The 21,270-nt window shown below is 41.2% G+C and overlaps 2 protein-coding genes across 10 annotated transcripts in view; both read right to left on the bottom strand.

The window, feature by feature from the left end:
• Positions 1-31: 31 nt before the first annotated feature.
• LOC145889127 (folliculin-like) lies at positions 32-2,511 on the bottom strand. The gene is made up of 3 exons (XM_082980009.1): positions 1,878-2,511; positions 817-1,736; positions 32-603 (listed from the first exon to the last, which is right to left on the bottom strand). Exons 1-3 carry the CDS (start codon positions 2,448-2,450, stop codon positions 396-398), a joined length of 1,701 nt encoding a protein of 566 aa, XP_082836135.1. The 5' UTR covers positions 2,451-2,511; the 3' UTR covers positions 32-395.
• Positions 2,512-3,203: 692 nt separating this feature from the next.
• Positions 3,204-21,270, bottom strand: part of LOC145889727 (putative E3 ubiquitin-protein ligase HERC1) — a 39,207-nt gene continuing 21,140 nt past the window's right edge. For 7 of the 9 annotated variants that reach the window (XM_082980733.1, XM_082980739.1, XM_082980740.1 and 4 more), the window contains 39 exons: positions 20,682-20,774; positions 19,832-19,989; positions 19,469-19,561; positions 19,064-19,186; positions 18,497-18,582; positions 18,352-18,436; positions 17,819-18,035; positions 17,346-17,513; positions 16,960-17,062; positions 16,759-16,872; positions 16,352-16,484; positions 15,772-16,024; positions 15,350-15,549; positions 14,733-14,936; positions 14,332-14,490; positions 14,006-14,174; positions 13,550-13,701; positions 13,193-13,347; positions 12,939-13,055; positions 12,638-12,793; positions 12,256-12,381; positions 11,945-12,103; positions 11,357-11,548; positions 10,925-11,063; positions 10,492-10,673; positions 10,028-10,183; positions 9,392-9,617; positions 8,933-9,102; positions 8,297-8,584; positions 8,038-8,152; positions 7,576-7,682; positions 7,337-7,459; positions 6,852-6,928; positions 6,455-6,594; positions 6,122-6,234; positions 5,676-5,828; positions 5,262-5,395; positions 4,670-4,841; positions 3,204-4,407 (listed from right to left, as the gene is read on the bottom strand). In XM_082980733.1, the coding sequence (XP_082836859.1) occupies positions 4,222-4,407; positions 4,670-4,841; positions 5,262-5,395; positions 5,676-5,828; positions 6,122-6,234; positions 6,455-6,594; positions 6,852-6,928; positions 7,337-7,459; positions 7,576-7,682; positions 8,038-8,152; positions 8,297-8,584; positions 8,933-9,102; positions 9,392-9,617; positions 10,028-10,183; positions 10,492-10,673; positions 10,925-11,063; positions 11,357-11,548; positions 11,945-12,103; positions 12,256-12,381; positions 12,638-12,793; positions 12,939-13,055; positions 13,193-13,347; positions 13,550-13,701; positions 14,006-14,174; positions 14,332-14,490; positions 14,733-14,936; positions 15,350-15,549; positions 15,772-16,024; positions 16,352-16,484; positions 16,759-16,872; positions 16,960-17,062; positions 17,346-17,513; positions 17,819-18,035; positions 18,352-18,436; positions 18,497-18,582; positions 19,064-19,186; positions 19,469-19,561; positions 19,832-19,989; positions 20,682-20,774 (5,896 nt within the window). In that variant the 3' untranslated portion in view covers positions 3,204-4,221. The remainder of the gene's footprint in view (positions 4,408-4,669; positions 4,842-5,261; positions 5,396-5,675; positions 5,829-6,121; positions 6,235-6,454; positions 6,595-6,851; positions 6,929-7,336; positions 7,460-7,575; positions 7,683-8,037; positions 8,153-8,296; positions 8,585-8,932; positions 9,103-9,391; positions 9,618-10,027; positions 10,184-10,491; positions 10,674-10,924; positions 11,064-11,356; positions 11,549-11,944; positions 12,104-12,255; positions 12,382-12,637; positions 12,794-12,938; positions 13,056-13,192; positions 13,348-13,549; positions 13,702-14,005; positions 14,175-14,331; positions 14,491-14,732; positions 14,937-15,349; positions 15,550-15,771; positions 16,025-16,351; positions 16,485-16,758; positions 16,873-16,959; positions 17,063-17,345; positions 17,514-17,818; positions 18,036-18,351; positions 18,437-18,496; positions 18,583-19,063; positions 19,187-19,468; positions 19,562-19,831; positions 19,990-20,681; positions 20,775-21,270) is intronic. The other 2 variants (XM_082980737.1, XM_082980741.1) reach the window with 1 other exon arrangement.

Genomic DNA, 21,270 nt, shown 5'->3' with positions numbered 1-21,270 from the left:
AGCGATCAATATGCCAGCAATTAAAGGTAACCTCAGGTCATCCGCTTTCTGATCATGACATGCAACTGGCACAAGCACACATGCAACCAGGCCTGCCTTGTTTCCAGCACGAATCCAAGCACAGTCGGAGCCGTGATGTCATGATTGTGCATGTTTTTAACAGCGCTTGAAAACAACGCAGTAACAACGTCCACCACAAACTCAAGCAAAAGAAAAATGGAAAAGTGAGACAAGTGCGAGCGTTCACAAAGTATAAATTGGGCACCATTTTGCGAATTCCTACAAAACAAGTAGTGGAGGTGCAGAACATGCGAAAGACGCAATTGCTTGCGCCATCTACCGGAAATAACAATATTGCAGCTTGAAGTCGTACTTTTCGTGTGCATTTTTTGCGGTTACATTTTAACGTCCTTGGCCGGGGCTTTTTCAGCAATGGCTGATTGTCGCAACTGCTCTTTGAAGTGGGAACTGATTCCTTTCATCCAAAACTTAAGAAGCCTGGTGTCTTCCTCTGTACAATTGAGGCAAACTTGCAGAAGTTTGTTCGTTTCATCTTTGTTCCGATTGTCAATTTTTACGAACTTGAACAAAACCTTGGCTTTGCTGTAAAGCATTATTTGTTGTAATTTCAAACAAATATTTACAGTAGGCAGCAACAGCCAATTTTTGAAAAAGCTTTCGCAAAATTTTTATTTGGATTATACAATAGCAGCTTGATATTATAACCTACACCTACTTTAAAAACAGGCACCATTTTGTAAAATACAACACAACATACATGGGTTTGTTAATAAACAAATACAAAGTCAGACTTACTTCATCCATTCCTGCTTTAAGCAAATTAAACAGTGCTTGACAACTTCTGTTGATAGGCTGTCATTGGAAAGTGCCACCTCAAGCTTTTGTAACATCACCGGCATCTTTTCTGGTATTATGCAACCGCTGGTCATCCGAAACTCTATGCCGCTGAATGCTGTAGGGGGATGGTATGAGATAGATAACTGAGAAAGCCTTTGAGTGGTGGCGGAAGCTTTACGTACTATTTCAATTAAAATGTAAGGGTCATGTGTCTTCATATGTGCAGGGATTGTTACATTTTCTCTGAGTCCAAGGAGATTGGAATCATAAGAATTGACATAGACATTGGAATCAGTAACCATCTTGACACAACCCACTGGGATAATTGTTTTTAGCACCTGAAGTGCAGAGGTCACCATTTGTTGGTCATGCCCCTTCCAAATCACCTGATTTCCGTTCAACAAGTGCCAAGCAATTGCTTTAAACAACGGTGGCTGTAGGACGTCTCTCATGTGTCGTAGCGACCTAAAGCAGTTGTTGCCCACCAAGGCGTTATCATAATCATCCAATGATTTAGTTTTAAGTTCATCATTTGCTATAGCTGCTGCAACGTCTTCATTTGAAATCACAGAGTTCGATCGTTTGCTACGGGCAAAAATTTCAGCACGCACAATATCATCATCAGTAGGAGGGGCAGATACAACACTTTCCTTGATTCTTGTATGACAGTGTCTTATTACCCAAGTAAAAGCTGTATGGAGGTAGGGGTATAGGTCAGCATTGCCAGTCAGTTCTACGAGGGCTCGGGCATTTGATGTGTCTCCACGTAGTTGTCTGAAGTTTCCTGGTGTTATTGCATTTGCCATTCTTGCATTTACTCTTGCAGGTAGCTGGGGATGTTCTTTCGATTCGGTCTTGTACACAAAATCAGCGCAATTCTAAAAAAATATGTAAGAAAGTTTGAAGTAACATAACAGAATTTTTCCGTCTATGACTTAGTGATGTGTTTTTTCAAAATAAAATTGTTTTTGAATAAGTTTTAACTTCTTGCACAATATGAATACTAAAAAGAAACCCACCTGCATGTATTCGATAATCCTTCCAATACATCCCACTAAAAATGGCCATGACTGTATCAAAAATATCCTGTCAGCCATCATAAACAGAATGCTGTACATTCGCTTTTGTCCTCGTGCTAGATTGTCATTAATGTAAAATGTATAACTGATTACATATCCATGCTGTTCATCTCCAAAGAGAATAGGCCCCTGGCGTCCAGGACACACTTCACCACTCAGACTTCGCACACAAGCTAGCCGGACCAGTTTAAACATCTCTGGATTGTGAGGGTGTTGTGTGCTTACATAACTGGCTCCAGTTTCTTTGTCATGACTGACAAATGCTTCTTTATCGCCAGGCAACGACCTGCATGCTTGACATAGGTCAGTCTTTTTAATCACTGTTTCCTTTGTTGGGGTTTCAGAAGGACTGGATATCAAATTCTTACGATCGACTGAAGTGCACGGTACATCTTGGTCTGACGTTTCACTGCTTCCTCCTTCAGGCTCAGTGGGTAACACTTTCTCACACGAAAACATGATACTGGGTCCATGGTGCTCACAGAAGTGGCACAGAGACATCATGGTGTACATCGTTTTGTTCTGTAAGAAATCTACTCAGTCTTGTCACATTTTCTAAATCATAAATACAATAATATGTGACTAACAGTCAAAGAAGAACAAAAGGTTAACCAAATATACATCAAACATACACACGTACATAAAACTAAACATATGCCAGAGAGATAAAACTACTATATCATCTTGAACTGAACATACATCCTCATTCTTTGACCAAACCAAACAATACGAGAACAAGGAACCTGTCATTTGACATAGCAACATGTGATGCTATTGCATTCTCCAGTCTACCATAACAGCTGTGACTGTGAGTAACCTGGTCATATGACTGAATGACGTCACGCATAACACATGAAATCAGCCAAATCCAAATTTACTCCGCAAAATATTATCACTAGTTTTGGACGTTAGGGCCAATATTCCAAACAATTTTTTCTTGTCTTGCAGTAGGAATATGACCGCAGATCAGTTTCTGATTTTTCATCATAAATTAAGGATTCTAGATGTGAAACTATAACCTGTATCGGAGTTCCTTAAGCTGTGGGCCAAGAGAGCCACAGGTACTCGTTAATGTTTGGCGGTTGCCCAAAATACGCACTATCCGTTACTTCGCCGAATATGACTGAGTTCAGGTGAAACTCTATCAAGAAGACAACAAATTTTACATGAGATGTAGTGGATTCGAAAAATATACTTGCCAAATTTAATTTCAAAAATCTATTTCAAAACCTTAAACCTCGCAGTGAACACAGTAAAGTTGTATCAACCAGTTGTATTTCATTGTGTGAAACAGCGAAGTATCTAAACACCATCCACTCTGTAATAAACAGCAACCACAAGGACTGAGCGCATATCGTCCACGAACAAAATGCGGCGCACGTTTCAAAATAACCATGCATAACCAAGGTGTGCTTAAATATTTTTGATTTATTATTCGAGTATGATACAAAAAAAATGTTAAATAAGCGTCGCCAAAAACGGAAACAGTACTCAACCACCTAAGTTAAAGTTTTGCTTGTTATAGTGAGTGGTGGCAAGGCCAGACCCGGAGCCTTCGTCACAGTGCGTCGCGCGAATTGTAACAAGGTGAGCGTTTGGCGATTGAAACGACGCGAGAATACAATGAACACTTGGTTTTGTAAAAGTGCGCGACGCCAGTCGGAAAACAACACGTGAATTCCGTGTTGAACACTCGCAAAAATGCACAAACCACACGCGAAAATTTGAGTATTTCTACATAACGCTATTAAGACACACCAAATTGCAATGCATCTTGAACGAAAACAACGCGAAAACAGTTACTCGAAGGATGCTTTTGCTGAGCAGGTGTTTTGCTTGCAGAACGTATTGCTAAAAAAATAACGCAATTTTATGTTAAAAACACATAAATAAATTAAATGGCAACTGAGATATACATATATGGTATAAGGCATATCAGTTAAAACGTTGACGTCAAATTGTACAAAAACTTGGCAAGCCCAAACATACCTTGTTTTTATAATGTAAAACGATTTCCACAAATAAGTTGAAAATTTCTTTTTGGCTTTGTGTTTTTAATAAATATTGAGCGAAATGCGCAGCGTGCCTATAGTAGCGCAATGGAAAGTAACACTTACAGCGCAACAGGCGTCCGCATTACGCAAACAGACAGCGAGGCAAAACGCAATTACGTCAATCTCGCGATGTAAGCAAGGCTTAAGTATAAATGCGACGACAGACAAAAACATTTTACACGTAGGCAAAAGGCGTTGATCTTCCGACAGCAAACACAAATGCGGAAAGACTAAATTTCAGTGTCGTCCGCATTATCGTCCTCGGCGTTACGTAGTAACATGTAGTTGTCCATATCGATGGATCGGCAGTGGCGGATGGCGTAACGCAACCTCTCAGCCATCACCGCTTGACTGGAGTAGGGCGGAAGACGAAGTTGAAAGAAGCAGGTTTGACTCGTTGGTAAACTGTCTGTTGGCTGTGAGATATAAAGGGTTTGTGTATTTCGACATGCACACATAATACAAAATATCATTAGCACGAATTGTTGCTTGCTTTAGAGGTTTATCAACGGCGTCTGGTATCGGCGTTGGTTTAAAATCATTAGGTCCTAAATAACCTTTTTTCGATGCTCAGTAAGATGCAGTAATTTAAATAGAAATTTTTCATAACAGTTTAATTTTCAACCATTTCACGATTTTCAACCATTTCAAAAAATTGTTATGATGAAAAATTCATACCCGATCGATTTTCATCACTTGAAATCGTTGAGGCATATCGGCGGCGGAAGCAGGTAAGCGTGACCGACCGGACACGAATTTGAGGAAAAGAACACGTTCTTCACGGTTTAATTCCTCCAAAGTTTGCCACAGCCATGAAATCAACTCGCTTTCCTCGCCAATTTCCCGGTATCTGATAAACCACAACAAACATATTTAACGTAGATCAAAATTCACGAAACAAACAAAGTTTGGAGTCTGTTTGTTGAGGCCGGTGTTAACCATGGTGTGAATGAACGATGCGCAGGGCAATGGAACCAAAATAAGCTGGTGAAAAAGTGCATTATTTGGTATTCAACTCCACCATCCACGTCGCATTGTGTCAACACATATGGTGCATGTATGTAAACGGCAGGACCGCATTTACCATAATACAAGCCCCTATTCAATGCTGTATTGAACATTTCCAGCATCTATATTTAGGCACATCAATCCCTAATCCTGGTGTGTTTGTGTAAACAATTACTCAAAGCGACAAGTTACGTCACCACAAAACTTATCCGTCTGCTTCCCAACCCGTTGCCTGGCAACCACATACATGGAAGGAAATTACCTCATATTGGTCTTCAATACGTTGAAATCGACATCAGGCATTCCGCACACTTGTTGCTCCAACCGCGACGCAGTGAGGAGGGTTAGCAAGGGGAGGGGAACGACGCGGGAAATCCCCTCGCGGACCCACGCGATCTGTATCACAAGTTAGTATACTGTATATAACTGAACTACATTGTTTTTGATGCCGTTTCTAGGTTTACGTATGAGGAAATTTTACACCACAAAACTCAATTGAACTGATGAGACTTGCAGTGGCCTTGCCCACAGCTTACTTTAACATTATACAAGTCCTAGTTGTATTGTTAAATTGCTACCACGACAATTTACATTAGTTTAGCGTAAAAATAAAATAGTATCAACACTATTTCAATAATTCACCACAAACACAGCGACTTGATTATAACGCATGTACCTGGCGATCTATCTCGTGAAGTCGGAATTCGAGAGCTCGCTCGGCATACTGGTTTCTGTTGGAGAAAGTTAGGGGGATTCCGTCACCCCCCGCCACAGCAGCTACAAACCTTCCGTCCCAACTCTGTGCCTTGAATGATTCGAGCGGGATGATCTGTTAGTGATGAAATAAACGATAAAAATCTCTTTCACTTTGACGGGAAATCAAGTTTTGGTTTAAATTGTATTGCTTGATACACGGGCTGTGATATAGTAACAGTTTAGGGGTGCAAGATTTGGGCGGATTTAATAAAGACGCTAGGATATCTACCGCCGGACCAAGTCTGTAAAGCATTCCGCTTTGCGATAATAAACCATAGATTGTCTCAAGAACATCAGTAAACATCCTCAGTCCTTACAGTAGGTTTAACGATTCCAATTTGATTCAGAGCATGCGGTACAACTTACGTCGTTAAAGTTGCTTTCGTCAACTCCGGAGTCGCCAATATTACGTAGGGCGTGGAGCATTTGAACAAACAGTTCGTCAGCTTCTTCCACGTCTTGCTGGGTCGCGTTCATTCCTGTCCACACGTGATTGGGTTAAGGTAAGAATAAGCGTAACAATCACGAAAGTGAAATTTGTTTATATTCGTGTTGGCGGTTTGGGCGTTTTAAATTTGGGCCACACACCGGACAAGTCAGGACAAGACCAAAAATATTTGTATTCGAAGCACCCATCACAAAAGTCAGAAAATAGAACGCAGGGCTATAGGTTTCAACTTCATGACTCCATCTACACACCGGCTAGTAGCTTCCACACTATAGGCGCTAGGTGGAGGTCGAGAGGTTTCTTCGTTCTTATCGCGACACCCATCAGAATCCCAAGAAATCGGAAGGACTGCGACTCCTCAACACTGATAAGAGACGGACTCAACACGAATCTATAGTTGAAGTAATATATAAATTTAAGTCTTCTTGCCTGGTGTTTAAATCAGGGTTTGTTTGGCTCTTGTAGGACGAAAATAGAGTTTAGTAGCAAAACGTGCCATTAGCAAAACGTCTTTATTTTTTCATATTTTCACGGTTTAGGAGACGGTAGTTGGATTTACTGTGTGATTTACTATATCTATTTTTAATATACTATTTTAAAATATTGTTAAAGCGAGATAAAATAATACTTTTGCGTCCTCGAGCTTACCTGTCTCTGTGCTGCCCAGTTTCGGATCCGGCGTTCGGAGTCGGAATCAAAATATTCAGCGTCCCGTTTTCCAATTCCTTAAACGCAAAAGAAAAATACTAAAAACTCGCAGAATCTTTTTCTTAACGAATAAATCCGGAGTTCATACACAGATTTGGGAAAAGGTATCAAAGCTACAGTTCAAACTGCATTAAAAAGTATTCTTAAAACGCTGACCGAACGATTTTCTGGCAGTTGAAACTATAGTTTTTTTTATGCCTACATCGAAAAGCATAAACACAGTGGAGTCAGATGGCCACTGTTTTAAACTACAAGGTCTAATCAGTACAGCTTGACTCTTGTAGATAATCTTGCCAACCATACAGAGTCGCACCAGGCTGCACTCATTAGACCTTATACTCCGAAACAGTGGCCATCTGTCTTTAGCTCACAGAAAAGAAAAGCGAGTTTTCTATTGATAAAAACACAAGAACTGATATTTTTACTTGACACATCTCCGTGATGGTGTCGTCGAACACGCCCCCTGCGTCATCGGCTCCTTCGCCAATCAGCTTCACTTTCCAGGCACGTGCAGGAAGACGAAGTTCGCCTGGACTTTGCTTGAGGATCTACAACGACAATGCTCTTAGATATTTCTTGCTTATAAGCGTAATAATCGTCAGCCTATTTTTCCCAGTGGCAAAGGAATATCTACTACAAGTGGGATTTAAACGCTGGAACCCACCTGGTGGGAAATTTGGTTGAATATTGGAGGACATTTTTTCCCTCGCACAGCCAGTCGACGAACTGTGATCTGGGGGCCGTAGTTCTTGCCCTGGATCATCGTCTTACCTGGAAAACGAATATGATGCGGAATTGTTCAGTTAAACAAAACAGCCAATCAATAGTCCGCCCTTATCGCCCTCAAGCACACATTATGAAAAAACCAGGGGCCAGATTAATGACTTCTTGTGCACACTTATCTGCACCTTAAATATGTTGGCCTTTTTGCAGTGACTAATGCGTCCTATAGTATGAGTTTAAATTATATACACACAATTCCCAGACATTAAAGCTCTTAACCTTTCTAAGGACTCATACAACACTTTTCATCCATTATGGTTTATATGTAAGCATTTATGCGACGTTACAACATATTCTCCTTAAATATAAATAAACTCTTTGTATACAGTTGAAAGCAACCCACCTAGTGCTCGAACCATGGGTAGGTTTGCCACACGGGGAAACAAAATCGAACGAACAGTTTCGCTCGATAAACCGTGGCTGGCAGCAGTGAACAAGCTCAGGTCATTTTCTTTCATCTGGAATAATGCAAAGCAAACTTTCAAATTGACATTAACTCTCTTAATGAAGAATCAAAACAAGATAATTTTATTTGTATTTTTCGATGGGGTGACTTTGCGATCCGGAGTGAGAAAATAACCAATGAGAATTTAAAACTCGACCTGCTTTGGCTTCAGACCAATCAGCTGCCACGATCCGGCCACGTGATCCGAAAACGTTTTTAACGTGGTCAATCGTGCCCAGGCTTCAGGGACGGCAAGATGCGAGAGAAGGTCGTACTGCGCGGGCACTTTGTCCGGTCGACCGAGGAGCAAGGAGCGTTTGCCGTCAACTTCAATTGTCCATGCGGCTGAATGAGTTCGTCCCGCTGAAATTTGTTTGATGTTTTTGTCGCTAAGTGCTACGACTTTTGCTGGCTCCTGTACGTGGTTGGTGTGACCCAGGCCGAGCTGGTGGAAAAGGATGGTGGTTATTGTTGCATGGTTTGGGTTAAAAATTGGACGCAAATGTTAAAATACGCTTATCTGTACCTTTGAATTTAGAAAAACACAAAGTCGCTAATTTATTGGGAAATTCGCTTTTACCATTAAAAACATATTTAAACTTTAATTCTCAGCACATAGACGTCATACAAAAACTTCTTGATGCCAGCCTTCAAAAACGTACAATGAACGACATACATTGTAACGGATTCTACAAGCTTACTGGCCACTTTTTTTCCCAAGAAGATAAAAGCTTAACAATCAATTCTCTGTAAAGCAAAAACATATACTAATGTTACAAGTTAACTGGTTTACCTGCCCGTCGGTGTTCGAACCCCAAGAGAAAACAACACCCTGCGTTGTTAAAACCATGGTGTGCTCGGCTCCCATCACAACATCTACAATATTATGTGACGTAAGAGAAGACACGAGTTGTGGACGTTGGGTGCTCAGTTGCCTGGATTCTTGGTTTCCACACATGCGCTCTGGGAAGTAAATGTAATTTCCTTTAGGTTCAAAAGATATTTTTGACCTTGTTGTGGAGGTATGGTAATGTGCAGTATACAAAGAAGAATTGGACTGTACATGAACTCAAATACACTAGTTTTGTTCCAACTAAATATTATTCGACAATTCAAACGTTTAGCCATCGTATGCTTTTACGTTGAGTAAAATGCAGAAAATAGACAAATAACTAGAAAATTAAACAGCAAAAAAATAGAAACATACAATGGACCAATTTTAAACAACATAATAAACAAGGATTCAACGTACCTTGGCCAAACATAAAGAGCCGACCGTCGAACGTAAGCACGGCGGAAGCTTGCGACGAGCACACGAATTTCTTGACGTAAACCCCGCAGAGTGGTTCGATTTTTGCCGGGGTTGATTTGGCCGACGTCGATCCCAGTCCGAGTTTACCATAGTCACCATCCCCAAATCCCCACAGTGTGAGGCCGTCTTGTGATGCGACGAGCGTGTGGTTCAGGCCGCAGGCAACCTGTACGCCAAAGACGAAAAATTACAAAACTTATAAAAAGTAAATAAGTACGTGCGAAGAACTGAAGATGACGACTTTAACTATGGACAAAGTTAAGATGCTGGACATACAAGCAGACGTTTCAAACCCGGCCGTGGTAAACAATAGTAGTATCAATAGTTCTATTGCGGAATGACCAAGACTTCCCGCATCAGCACACAGTATATATCATTTAAATTCATCTATTTCGTATGAAATAGTATGAGGTGCAAGTGTTTCTTATTACTACAACAAAATAACATAAATTGATGACAGAAGCGCAGAAGTAATGCCATGCTTTCGCATACCAAGACAGGATCGCCCCACTGCGCAGGCCCTTTATGTTTGCCGATCTCAGTTGATGACAGAAGTTTATCAATACACCCACATACCTGACCAACGAGGTAATTTTCCAGGGCGCGGACACGTTCTGGCGTCTTCTTATTGGCTGTTGAGCCGTGACCAAGACGACCGTAGTCGCCGTATCCAAATGTGAAGAGTTTGCCGTCCGCGGTCACCACAGCCGAATGTTTAAAACCGCAAGAAACCTACAGGGATGATCTCAAACATGTAAGTCCACTGTACATTGAAGGGTGATGGAAGAAGTTGTACTAATTCTAGTATTTACAACTATTTGTGTTACAACTATGCTTCAAAAATGACCCATCGGTCATTTAAATCATTGACCCACGGGTCATTTAAATCATTCATTTTTCCAGCGATTTTTATGTTGTTTTGTTTTTTAAGAGCTCAAATCCTTGGGTAAAACATTTAAGTATCGGTGAATGCTTTGGAGCAAAAGGCAATAAACCTGCAGGGTTGCATATAGCACACACAAAAAATTATGTACACTAACCTGGATCACTTCTTCTCCCCGCAATGCTTCAATCTGCCTCGGTCTGCGCTGTCTGTCACTGTTGCCGTGTCCCAGTTTCCCATAATCACCATCACCCCACGAGAAAACCTCGCCTGAATCTGTGAGGGCGATCGAGTGTCCGTCGCTGCCACAAGATGTCGCAAGCTGCTTTATCGCAAATCCTGAAAATCGGCGACAATTTTTACATTTAAAACGCGCCTGTCGCGATGGCGATAACAGAAAAAAGACATTACAAAAAAATGTGTAAGTTTTGTCGTGACGCAGTACAGAAAGATGAAAGTCGCTTTTGAACAAGAAATGAAATTGCTTTTCAAAGAGTAACACGTTTTCAAACAATCAAAGCGTTTTGGTGCAAGGTTTCTAAATATTTTGAAATTCGCTTTCCTAAGATTTTGTAAAGCTTCAATGTCACCTTGCAGCGCGGAGATAATGGTGAGGCGATTGAGGTCGTCGGAGTTCCCCTGACCCAACCTTCCGTAACTTCCCTCCCCCGTGGAGAAAACGCTTCCTGTGGTCGAGATGACGAACGTGCAATTCTGTCCGCACACGACCTGGAAAACATAAAGATATTGTAGATTCGTATGTAGACAGGCAACAAATACAAATTTCGACTTTGCAAGAAGGTTAGAAGCTTTTTATAGGATGATAATACTAGTCGGCAATTTTTGCGAAATTAATGATTCAAGATTCCAAAAACTTGGATTCCTAAAAATACACATTTACATTTAATTTTGGTTCAAATGTAATTACTTAACTGCCAAACAACACACAAAATATGCGGACTCAAAACCCCTGCAAAACATCCATAAGTAACTTTTTTCCAAAGTAACAAACGTCTCCTTACCGTCTGTGCTTGTTGGAATGACGGGGCGTGAGAGGGCGACAGAGTGCTTCCACCGGCATCAGCCAATTGACCGTGTCTTCCAGCTCCGAACAAGTAGGTGTCGCACCTCCCTCCGATCTGCCAATCATCGGGCTGCTCCTCGAACCACGTGACCAACTGCTCGTCGACCTTCACCGGCCACAAGGAGTTGTCCTGGATAATGAAATTTCGTTTTTTGTTTTGTTTATTGGAAGAAGGTGGTGATGTATTACGCTTGTAGAGCGTTTGAAAAAGGTTGCTTGTTTTTGAAAAATTACTAATTAAACAACTATATCCTGTTCGTTATTATCAAATCCTATTTCCGTGATGACTTTTGATTCTCACAGTCGTGTAAACGTGTTATCGATATTTACTAAAGTTAATATTCGAATATTTGACCAGTTACAACGGGAGCACCAAAAGACAATAAATAATTTGCGACTAACATGAATGTTATTAACTTTTACCCGTACTACAATTAACAAATAAAAAAATTAATGGTTTCTTATGACATGAATTTCTAAAAATAACATTTTTGTAATGTTTGTTTTCATGCAGCGTCGCACTTACTATGGGGTTAGCACCGGAAATGATGTCATCGCTTTCTTCCCGGAAGTCCCGATTCATCTTACTTCGGCGAACGATCGATAAAATCGCATGAGACAGTTTGTCAAAGTTCGCCAACCATAACCAGTGAACCAGTGGCTGCCTTTCCGTCGGGTCACAAACCTGTATTTGCAGTTTTCAGGTTTAATATATCATTATCAGAACACTCTGCTTGTAAAAAAGGTTCACGCTGTTGACGTAGCTGTTTTACTTATTTAAGTACAATTTAAATTTTGTGTACAAGATTTATGATGCTTTTTTTTTTAAAATATCACCTTATGGTGAGGCGGGGTTTTTGCGTTGTAGCAGATAATTTCGCTGAGTTCCAGACCGACACACAAAGCACACAAGTCCTGAACGAATCCACTGAATGTCAACTGGTCCCCACTTACCACCACCCCCTGCAAGGAAATAGAGAAATATCGGACTTAAAACTTAGGTGCCAACAAACTGAAAAAATTTAAACTGGAATAATCAACATAAAATAAAAAATTCTATGAACAGACATTAACAATAATCATTATTTTTTAACACTGCTGTGTCCTTACATTGTCATTCTTTTACTATATGATGCGGAACACAGCAGGAAATCACCAGTTCAATACACATGCCTACATATGGAGAAGGCGGTAAAGACGATGGAAAATCGTTCATTACCTTTTCAGACTCGTATTGATCACGCAGCATTGCCGGTAGGTGGCGCAAGAGCACCTGAAAGCATTCGAGCATGTCGAACGATACGAAACCACGCTTCAACAAACTTTGACGGGCTCGAGCTACCAAGTGGTTCCTCACCAACCATCGTTCGTCGATCTAAATTGTGTACATTAAGTTTTCTGCAATTTGCAACAATACACATTCTATAAACACATTTTAAAGAATTATTCAACTGTTTTTTAACCAAAGTAGCTGGTGGTTGGAAATGCAAACACCAAGAAATAGGCCATAAAATACTAACCGACAAAAACGTCACTTCCTTTGATTCCGCCGATGACGTCACGAGCAAGTGGTCGTTTAACCACGTGACTCCGGTCACTGAACCCTCGCTTTCTTTGCTCTGGAGAAGAGTCCCGTCCTGAGAAACAATGGAATGAAGAATATATGGGAGTTCACAAGCACGTACGCACGTTATGTTTTACCAGCTGTGGCAAGCCAGAAGGGCTTGGGTAGTTTATTTTCTATGGTCATAAATTTGTAGGGCAAAATACTTACGTTTAGGGACCAAACTCTTGTGATTCCGTTCGCGTCCCCGCTGGCCAAGAGGTAACCTGATGGGTTAAACTCTGCACACCGTATAGCGCCATCTGACTGAAAGCTGATCATGAGCTGGCACTCGCCAGATGCCGCTAGTGTCATCGCCGATGATTCTATAATGATTGCTGGTAAAATCTTCCCAAATGCATTTCAGACATTTTTTTAATACACGACCAACAGAATGCCACAAGCCATGGAATCACGTACAGTCAGTAATTTGTAGGAGAAAAATGTGATGCGTGGTAAACCACATTCATCGGTTCAGAGCCCATACAATGTCCGAAGTGCACTTTTAAATGTCGCACAAGTACATACCTGCAACATCAGATGTGCTCCGGGACGATCTTGAGCTCTCAGCTTTATAGTTGGTGCAGGGATCGGAGGTCGTGCTTTTTAACTCAGTGCAGGTTTCTTCCTCTGTTGGTTGCGGGGTTGCCCACACGTTGATCGACCCGTCCTCGCACCCGCTGTAGCGATTAAAGATGGTTGCAGTATTTTGTCAAAATAGTTTTCACTTATTGTTTTGCCAATGGCAAGATTTTAGGTAGAGGGATCAAAAAAGTTACGATAAAATTTGCGATAAAAACATCCTCCAATTGCAGAACATTCAAGTTCAAATTGAAATAAGGTGGAATTATCGTCAGTGAGACGCAAATTAGGACAAAATTTGAACACCAATCACCTCAACTGTTGTTACTCATTGACTTGCTACTGTAATTTAGTGCAACTATTTTAAGAAACGGTAGCTGACGGTTTTGAACAACCACTTACATTGCAAGCATCAGGCGCGGGTTAGGGGTTTTCCCGAGCGCGCTGCACCACGTGACAGACGACACGACCGCGTCATGGTTGAGTGAATAATCGTCATGCCAACTGTCACCGTGCAAGTGCCACAACTTGATACTGGGCTCGTCGGCAACTTGCGCCGCCAAGATGTTTCCTATCGAATCAAAGTTAAACATGGCTTCGGTCAATGGTTACAGTAGGTGCAAATGTTATAATCACACGAGAAATTGCACATCGAAAATAAACGCACAAAGCCCACGAACAAAATAATACGAAAATACTAAACACGGGAATATATTGACAATACATACCTGTGGGATCCCATTGCAAGTGGTTGACTTTCGATTGACACGCATCGATGGTTGCCACGTGACGCTCGTTGTCACGCATGGCTAGCAACACCTTTCCGTCGTCGAACCCGATGGCGAACGGTTGTTCTTCGTGATACCAAGCCAGGCTGGTGACGCTCACTGGAAATACGCCAACGATTGTTAAAAGAACAGTCAAAGATTAGAGAGATTTATGAATTAGCGCTGCCATTGGTGAACTTCTGCATCCGAATTACACATTTTCGGAGATAAGCATTCGCGATTGTTCACACATATAATGAAAATCTGTATACAAAAAGGCCCACGCCTAGATGACCCACCAACTTTTGTCATACAACCTCTTAATCCACCTCAACCAACCACATTTTCCAACAGTTACTCACCACTGGGTCTCGAGCATCCGTGTAACTCATAACGATGGAAAGTGGTAGCGTCGAACACATCCAGGATTGCCACTGAACCGTTGTTACGTCCGATGAGTAGGGAGTCAATCCCAGTACCCGCCATACCCTCCACCACACCACGCTGCTGTGGCCACGTTATGGCGGTCACTGGGTGGGGCTGCTGGTCGTTGTACGAGTTGCTTCCTGAAACGATGCTATGTTAAATATAACCCTGGTGGCAATGGTGCGTGAACGTGGCAGGGAGTGTTATACCATAAATTTCAGTTGGATTAGGAGATCTGTTTTTTGTGGTATGATGTATTTTGTCTCCACAATATATATTGTGACCACAAGACATTAACAGGTGCTGAATGTCAATAAAATATCGAGGTCATTGTATGATGTCAGCATTATTTACCCCCAGATCACTAGCACAATAAGATCATACAACAGTAGTTTAAAACAGGAAGATAAGTTTCTGAGGTTCTCGTGCAGGATGAATCTTTAGTGTTAGCTATGCAAATACTTCATCATAATTTAAAACTTGACTGAACCGGTTGGTAATTTGAAGTGATCAACCAACGATGTCGTTTTGTACATAATTGTATTCAATTTACCAGTGCTGGAGATAACTTCGACCACGTGATCAACCGCCGCGGCGAAAAACTTTCCGTTAGCATTCCAACATCCGTCACGCATGGTCAGGTTTTCGTCTTCGGGGAATTCCTGGTAATTGAAAGCTCGTTCCAGTTGACATCCAGTCGACGAGACGACAGGGTCGGATACACTCCAAAGTCTCACTACCAAGTCGTTACCCCTGAATATTAATGTATGTTGTGGCGAAGGTGTAAACGATTTCATGGTGATATTTTAAAGAACCTAATTCGCCGGAAAATTATCATTTTTGATTCACGTTCATCAAACAGGAAAACTGCAATCTTGAATGTAGTAGCCTGGACTTTACCACAACACACATACATAACCAGCGAGCTAAAGTCAATTAAACGAGATTTGGAAACAAATCATTCTTGTTACTCACGTAGTTGCTAACAACTTCTTCCTTCTGTTCCACAAACAACCATTTACTGAGCTCTCGTGCGCCCTCACGCGGCGAGAAGGACACTGGGGAATACCCCGACACTGATCCTTATCCTTTGACGCGGTTTCGCGTTTGTGGAAGCTGCCGGAAGCCAAAGCGGACACTAGGTGGTGCAGTGCCCAGCGGCGGACGGGCGAAGTCACGTGATTACTGAGGCAGCAAGACGATAGAGCGTCTATCAACTTTGCGAAACCTGCACATATTTGAGACGTGCTGGTTATCAAAACCAGTATTGTGGCGAAACTTTATTCCATAAGTTTATACATTTAATATTCGCCGACACTGGATTCGGTTCACTTTTATCAACATGTTCCAATTCTAAACATAAATTTTCAACAGTGGGTTCAGTTTTTATGTTTTAGTGCAACTCGCAAAAACCCCCAAACAGTCTTAGTTTTGGTGTTGAACCAAAAGCGTTGAGTATTTTTTTCCAACACTTCGGCTCATAGAAATGAAGTATTCCCAAAGTAGCAGTTTTTACCTCAAGCAATCTGCGGTTTAACCATATAAGTATTGTTACCTCTGTTCCAGTCACCCCCATCATCCACGGTTAGTTTGGTTTGAGTGAGTAATTGGGCGCACGATTTCGTCACTAAGAATTCGACACTGTTGTCTTCGATAGAAGTCGCCCCCGTTGCAGCCGAAAGCAAGTCCTGGTGACAATAATAATAATGTTAACCCAACGTTTAAGTCGAACACTCACGCCCCACACGAGATGGGGTCGTTGTACCAGCACCATACCGAATGTCAAATGTTGAAATTAGCAATTATGCATTAACTTTTTAATGTGGCTTAGAAGCTGAAAAACATTGCAACTAATCTATGACAGCAGTGGCCAAACAGTTCTGTCACTAGCGCATTTGTTTACTTTTAACGACCCTGTGGGAGGCACAAAGGTAAGCGCCGTGGACTTATCTGGGTGTGTACCTTAACACAGCTATCAACTAGAAGGTTGTACGTCCCAATATCGCTTGAAGCCAACATAGCAACGATGCTCTGCACGCACGTGATGTAAACGCACCCAACCGTGTCGCCTTCAACCTGCAAAGTTGGATTTTAGGTTTATAAGAGGAAAATCTTCAAAGAAATTTGTGTCTTTGGGAGGTAGAGAATTTATCAAACGTCTACCCTTTCTTTGGAGCTCAAGTGTCCTGTGTTTGCCGAAGAGGAATCGGGTTTTACGCTGGCGAGAACTCCCGTGACTGCCAACTTCATCAATTGCAGCAAAGTCCTGTGGAAATTATTGTGAGCAACAGTAAGGAAGGTTGATTAACTATTGAAAACATGAAAACCAGGAACATCATGTTGAAATTATTTAAAACTAATAGAAAAAAAACTGATGAAAAAGTTTTGCTTGACTGTGATAATAAACGTGTAACTTTATATAGGAAGAACTATATCCGGAATAAGTTGGACGAATCGCATAAAAAGCAAACGCTAAGCAGCAACAACACGGTAACGGCTTCCATTGCTACACATTGCCTTTATATATCGTAGATGAACAAGGGACTTACTTGATGTCGTTGAGACCAAGCGCCTGGAGAGATTCGATGACGTCACGAGAGTCTTTGCTCGCCGTCAAGATGAGGAGGAGACGAGCCACGATCGATCTGGAGACAAGGACTCGCGACTCTTCATAAAGGAGTCTCGCTTGATCTATTCTCTCCTTGTCGGTAGAGGCACTAAAACGCATATCTTTAAATAACACGCGGACACAACACTGTACAGCACAGCATTTTACTGTTGTTTTGTAGCAAAACAATAAGAGCAACCTGTAGTGCTTTAAAAGATGCGTTCATTTCTGGCACAATTTACTGCTGGTTTATGAAACAAAAGAGTGACGTAGAATCCGTACCAAGCAAACGCAGTCTTAAAAAAAAATTTAAAACAAAGAAAATTTTTCATATTTGCACCAAACTCCATTAAAAACATACATATTTACACTTAAAAACTTCGAAACCATTTCAACTTGAAGGTAAATCCCAACCTTATGGTTTTGCCAAGTAGTGATTGGTTGTCGGAGGCCTCGTCATCAGCTTCACGCCTCACTGGAATCACGTGCTCGTCGTCACGCATGATAGTCTTTGTACCAAGCGGGTCGGGCGAGTCGAATTTAAGAGGTGGAGGATGCTGATCGTTGATACCGAACAAACTCACAAGATCGCCGAACTGACCGGACGACAGACAGTTGTTTACGGCAGTTTCTAAAATAAGGGGAGATTTTACGAGTCGTGGAGTTGGACTTGTGTTGGTGAGGGCTGCCAACATTTGACATTGGTTTTGATTTTAACCAAAAGCAAACCCAGTTGTAAAATTGTTGGCGGACAGGACCACGTGGAACTGATAATAAAAAATAAATCAATTTTTAGAATAAAAAGCAGCCAAGGTATTATACCGGTATAACGCAATTTGATTTGTTACAAAAAGTAAAATCTTTAGATAGAAAAAGTTGTAAAACAAGCATTATAATAATAGAAATTATTGGTTAAGGTATGGAAATGAGAGTAAGTTGAGAACAACCTTTCGCTTTTCGGCCCATCGAGGTGATGTTGATTATTTTCCTGGCAATATCGCTTCCTTCTTCTTCAGTCAAAGAAACAGAAACCTGAAATAAAGACAGTGTTATATTTCCGCACGCTGGAGTTAAGTGCGTTTTTACGCTTACCGAAGGCATATTTTCTTCGGTGGCTGCGTTCACGATATCATTTAACGTCATCTCAACAGGCCGTGGGGTTTGGTCACCATCGTTGTCTAAAAACACAACATGGTGTTGTAAATCCCATGAGCATTGTCGTTGTACAGCGTATATATACTGTAGTACGCGGGTTCTTAACCAGAGATGTTAGATCTGGTCATTGTGTACATAACTGACGGTTTTATAAATCTTTATTACAAACAAAATAACCAATACAATAGTTAAAATTCATGCAATAAAAATTCATGCTATACAGACGTTTCGATTGTTATGCGTATTTTACACCAAAAATGATTGTAGTATCACAAACGAAACGTCTGCAGCATGAATTTTTCAACAAGGGCATGGGCTATTTCGTTTGTATTAATGGTCATTGTGTATTTTGAAAGTTTGGTTTTGTAACAGAAGGTGGTGCGAGAATTAGATTTTACGGGATGTCGACAAATAAAAGGTTGGGAAGGAGTGCTATAGTCAGATAGTACACATGCGCATTAAAAATAATTAAAAAAAAAATGATTTAAAATCTCGATCTGGTACCTTCATTATTCAAATCCCAGTCTTCCTCGTCGCCCGTCAGCGGATGATCGATCATCCATGACGTTAAGATTTCTATCTCGCGTGTCGTGTTCATTCTTGGGTCACGTGCTCGGTTACTCAGTTCTGCAAAAGGTGAAAAACTTGCCTTTGAATTTTACGCGGGAATAAAAAAGTTGGACTTTTACATATTTTTATATCATCGGGACCCTTGCTTCTGATTTGGGGCATGATATTGCGTTTAACAGTATAATGGGGTCGTTTTCGCGAGGTAGTGGCGAGCGGGCGCGACTTATTGATGAAGAAAGCGTTGATCATCCTCTATCTATGTCTTGCTTAGAATATAGAGCTCTGCGCACCAGTTCCTACTGAACCACGTTTACAAAAAGTTATTTTACTCGTATTTACCCGACTCCCTGTAAGCTCTTGTGATGTGATGAGTCCAGAATCCCATTTCTAGAAGTTGCTGCATGACGCTGGGCGAAATTATGGCCTCCGATTCTGCGACAAAGTGTCCATAAAAACCTTGCAACTAATACAATCGCTTATGGTATTTAGGCAACTGTATTGTCGTGCCTGAATGACAATGTTTTAATCAAGAAATGTGTATGTTTTTTATACTTCGGCACTGCTGTCACCTTGTATTAAAGTTTAAAACTACAATGTTTTGTATAAATATTCCAGAAAAAACGGACAAGCAATGTATGAAAAGTGGCAAGTTTTAGTATAGAAAGACAGTGAACAATTGGTGCCGTGTGATCAGACGCTTACGAGTGACAGTTGCAGTCGTAGCGTTGGTTGCGGTCGACGTTGTACTGGTACTCGTCGAAACTGTTGCGTTTGAAGCTGGGGTCTCACTGGGTGTTGTGACGTCAGCAGGTGGACTGCCCGGGCGCATCCTGTTCGATTGTCCCATCCTAACTGCCAATCTACATGGACGGAAAGTGTATTGTAACACCAAATTGCCGTGGCAGTGTGGCTGGATTTACATTTACTAAGATAGGGAAAATTATTGCTGCGGATTTTTTGGCGGGGCTAATTTTCAGCTTTTTCTTCGCATTCGAAATTATACTATTCATTTTTTTGCCCGGCAATTAGACCAGGGTGGGGAACTTGTCGACCAACGGGCCGTTGTTCACGTTACAGTTTATGAAATAACCGATTTTTAATAATTAACGGTTAAAAGCTGAACCCAAATTAAAAAACACACGAACTAGAATTACACTTACATGCAAAATATAACTTTGAATGCCAAAGCTAATATACTGATTAAATGTGATGTATGCAGATTTTAAATAGAAAATAAATTTGTGGCTAGCTTTGAACAAGAAAAAGTGTTGGTTTCACTTTTTTTCGGCCAACAGAGCAATGGTTGGCCTTGTCTAATTGCCAATTGCCAATTCCCAGCCATTATTTTAGTACCTCCCAGTAAGAGACAACCAGCATAGTTAAAAAGTCTTAGCTAGCAATTCCAAAGTACAACAAAATCTAAATGTGCATAATAAGATCATTGCGTTTTCGGTGTTCAAACCAAATTACAACGTGTTTAAACCATATAAGTGCGTGCTCCTGGTGCAAATTGTGGCAAGCAAATCAGCGTTGTTATGAAAACGAGTTTTACCGTCGGCGAATGAGCCGAGTACCGGATGTTCTAGAGCCCTGTACCGACCTCAAGTACGACGGGTCGCTCCCCACGTTCCTCTGGTCCTCGTTCCTAAAACACAGGATGGGTTTAAAAGCAGAAAATACGGGTTATGGTGTGTACAAGAGGCCTGGGTGGGTGATGAAGGAGTTTTGGAGGTATTGAGGTAGCGCTGTATGGGGGCTTTTAGCGCCATCACTACTTTTTTTGGAAATTTGTCGGATTGAAAACGGATGCTGTGTTACTGTTGCTTTCTGCCCCCCAAAAAACTTACACCACCAACACTCTGCTGCGTTTTAAGTAATTTAACTCTTTGCCTAAAGCGGTTTAGCTATATAGTATATTGCAAGTGTTAACGTTTCTACTAAAAGTGAAAGAATGATATGACGTGTCGCAATGACATGAATACACGTTTACAAAAACGCACAACAAGGCTTTTGGAATGTTGTTTTGCCAATTTGACACGTTCGTGCATGTGACAAGGCATGCGTGTCGACAGTTGCGCATGCGCACAGTATATCTTGTATGGAAAGATTGAAAACCATCAGACAACAAAACGGTTTTCAGT

The sequence above is a fragment of the Ascidia mentula genome, chromosome 2 (assembly GCF_947561715.1).
Source record: "Ascidia mentula chromosome 2, kaAscMent1.1, whole genome shotgun sequence".
Taxonomy (NCBI): Eukaryota; Metazoa; Chordata; class Ascidiacea; order Phlebobranchia; family Ascidiidae; genus Ascidia; species Ascidia mentula.
Note: the sequence above shows the minus strand (reverse complement) of the source record. Positions and strands in the feature narration are given on the sequence as shown.

Bases quoted from the DNA above. Each gene is read 5' to 3' on its own strand.
- LOC145889127 (XM_082980009.1), bottom strand. From the start codon at position 2,450: ATGTACACCATGATGTCTCTGTGCCACTTCTGTGAGCACCATGGACCC. The intron at 1,737-1,877 runs GTGGGTTTCTTT...ATATTTTTTTAG, and splicing joins GGATTATCGAATACATGCAG to AATTGCGCTGATTTTGTGTA. The intron at 604-816 runs GTAAGTCTGACT...AATGCTTTACAG, and splicing joins TTAAAGCAGGAATGGATGAA to CAAAGCCAAGGTTTTGTTCA.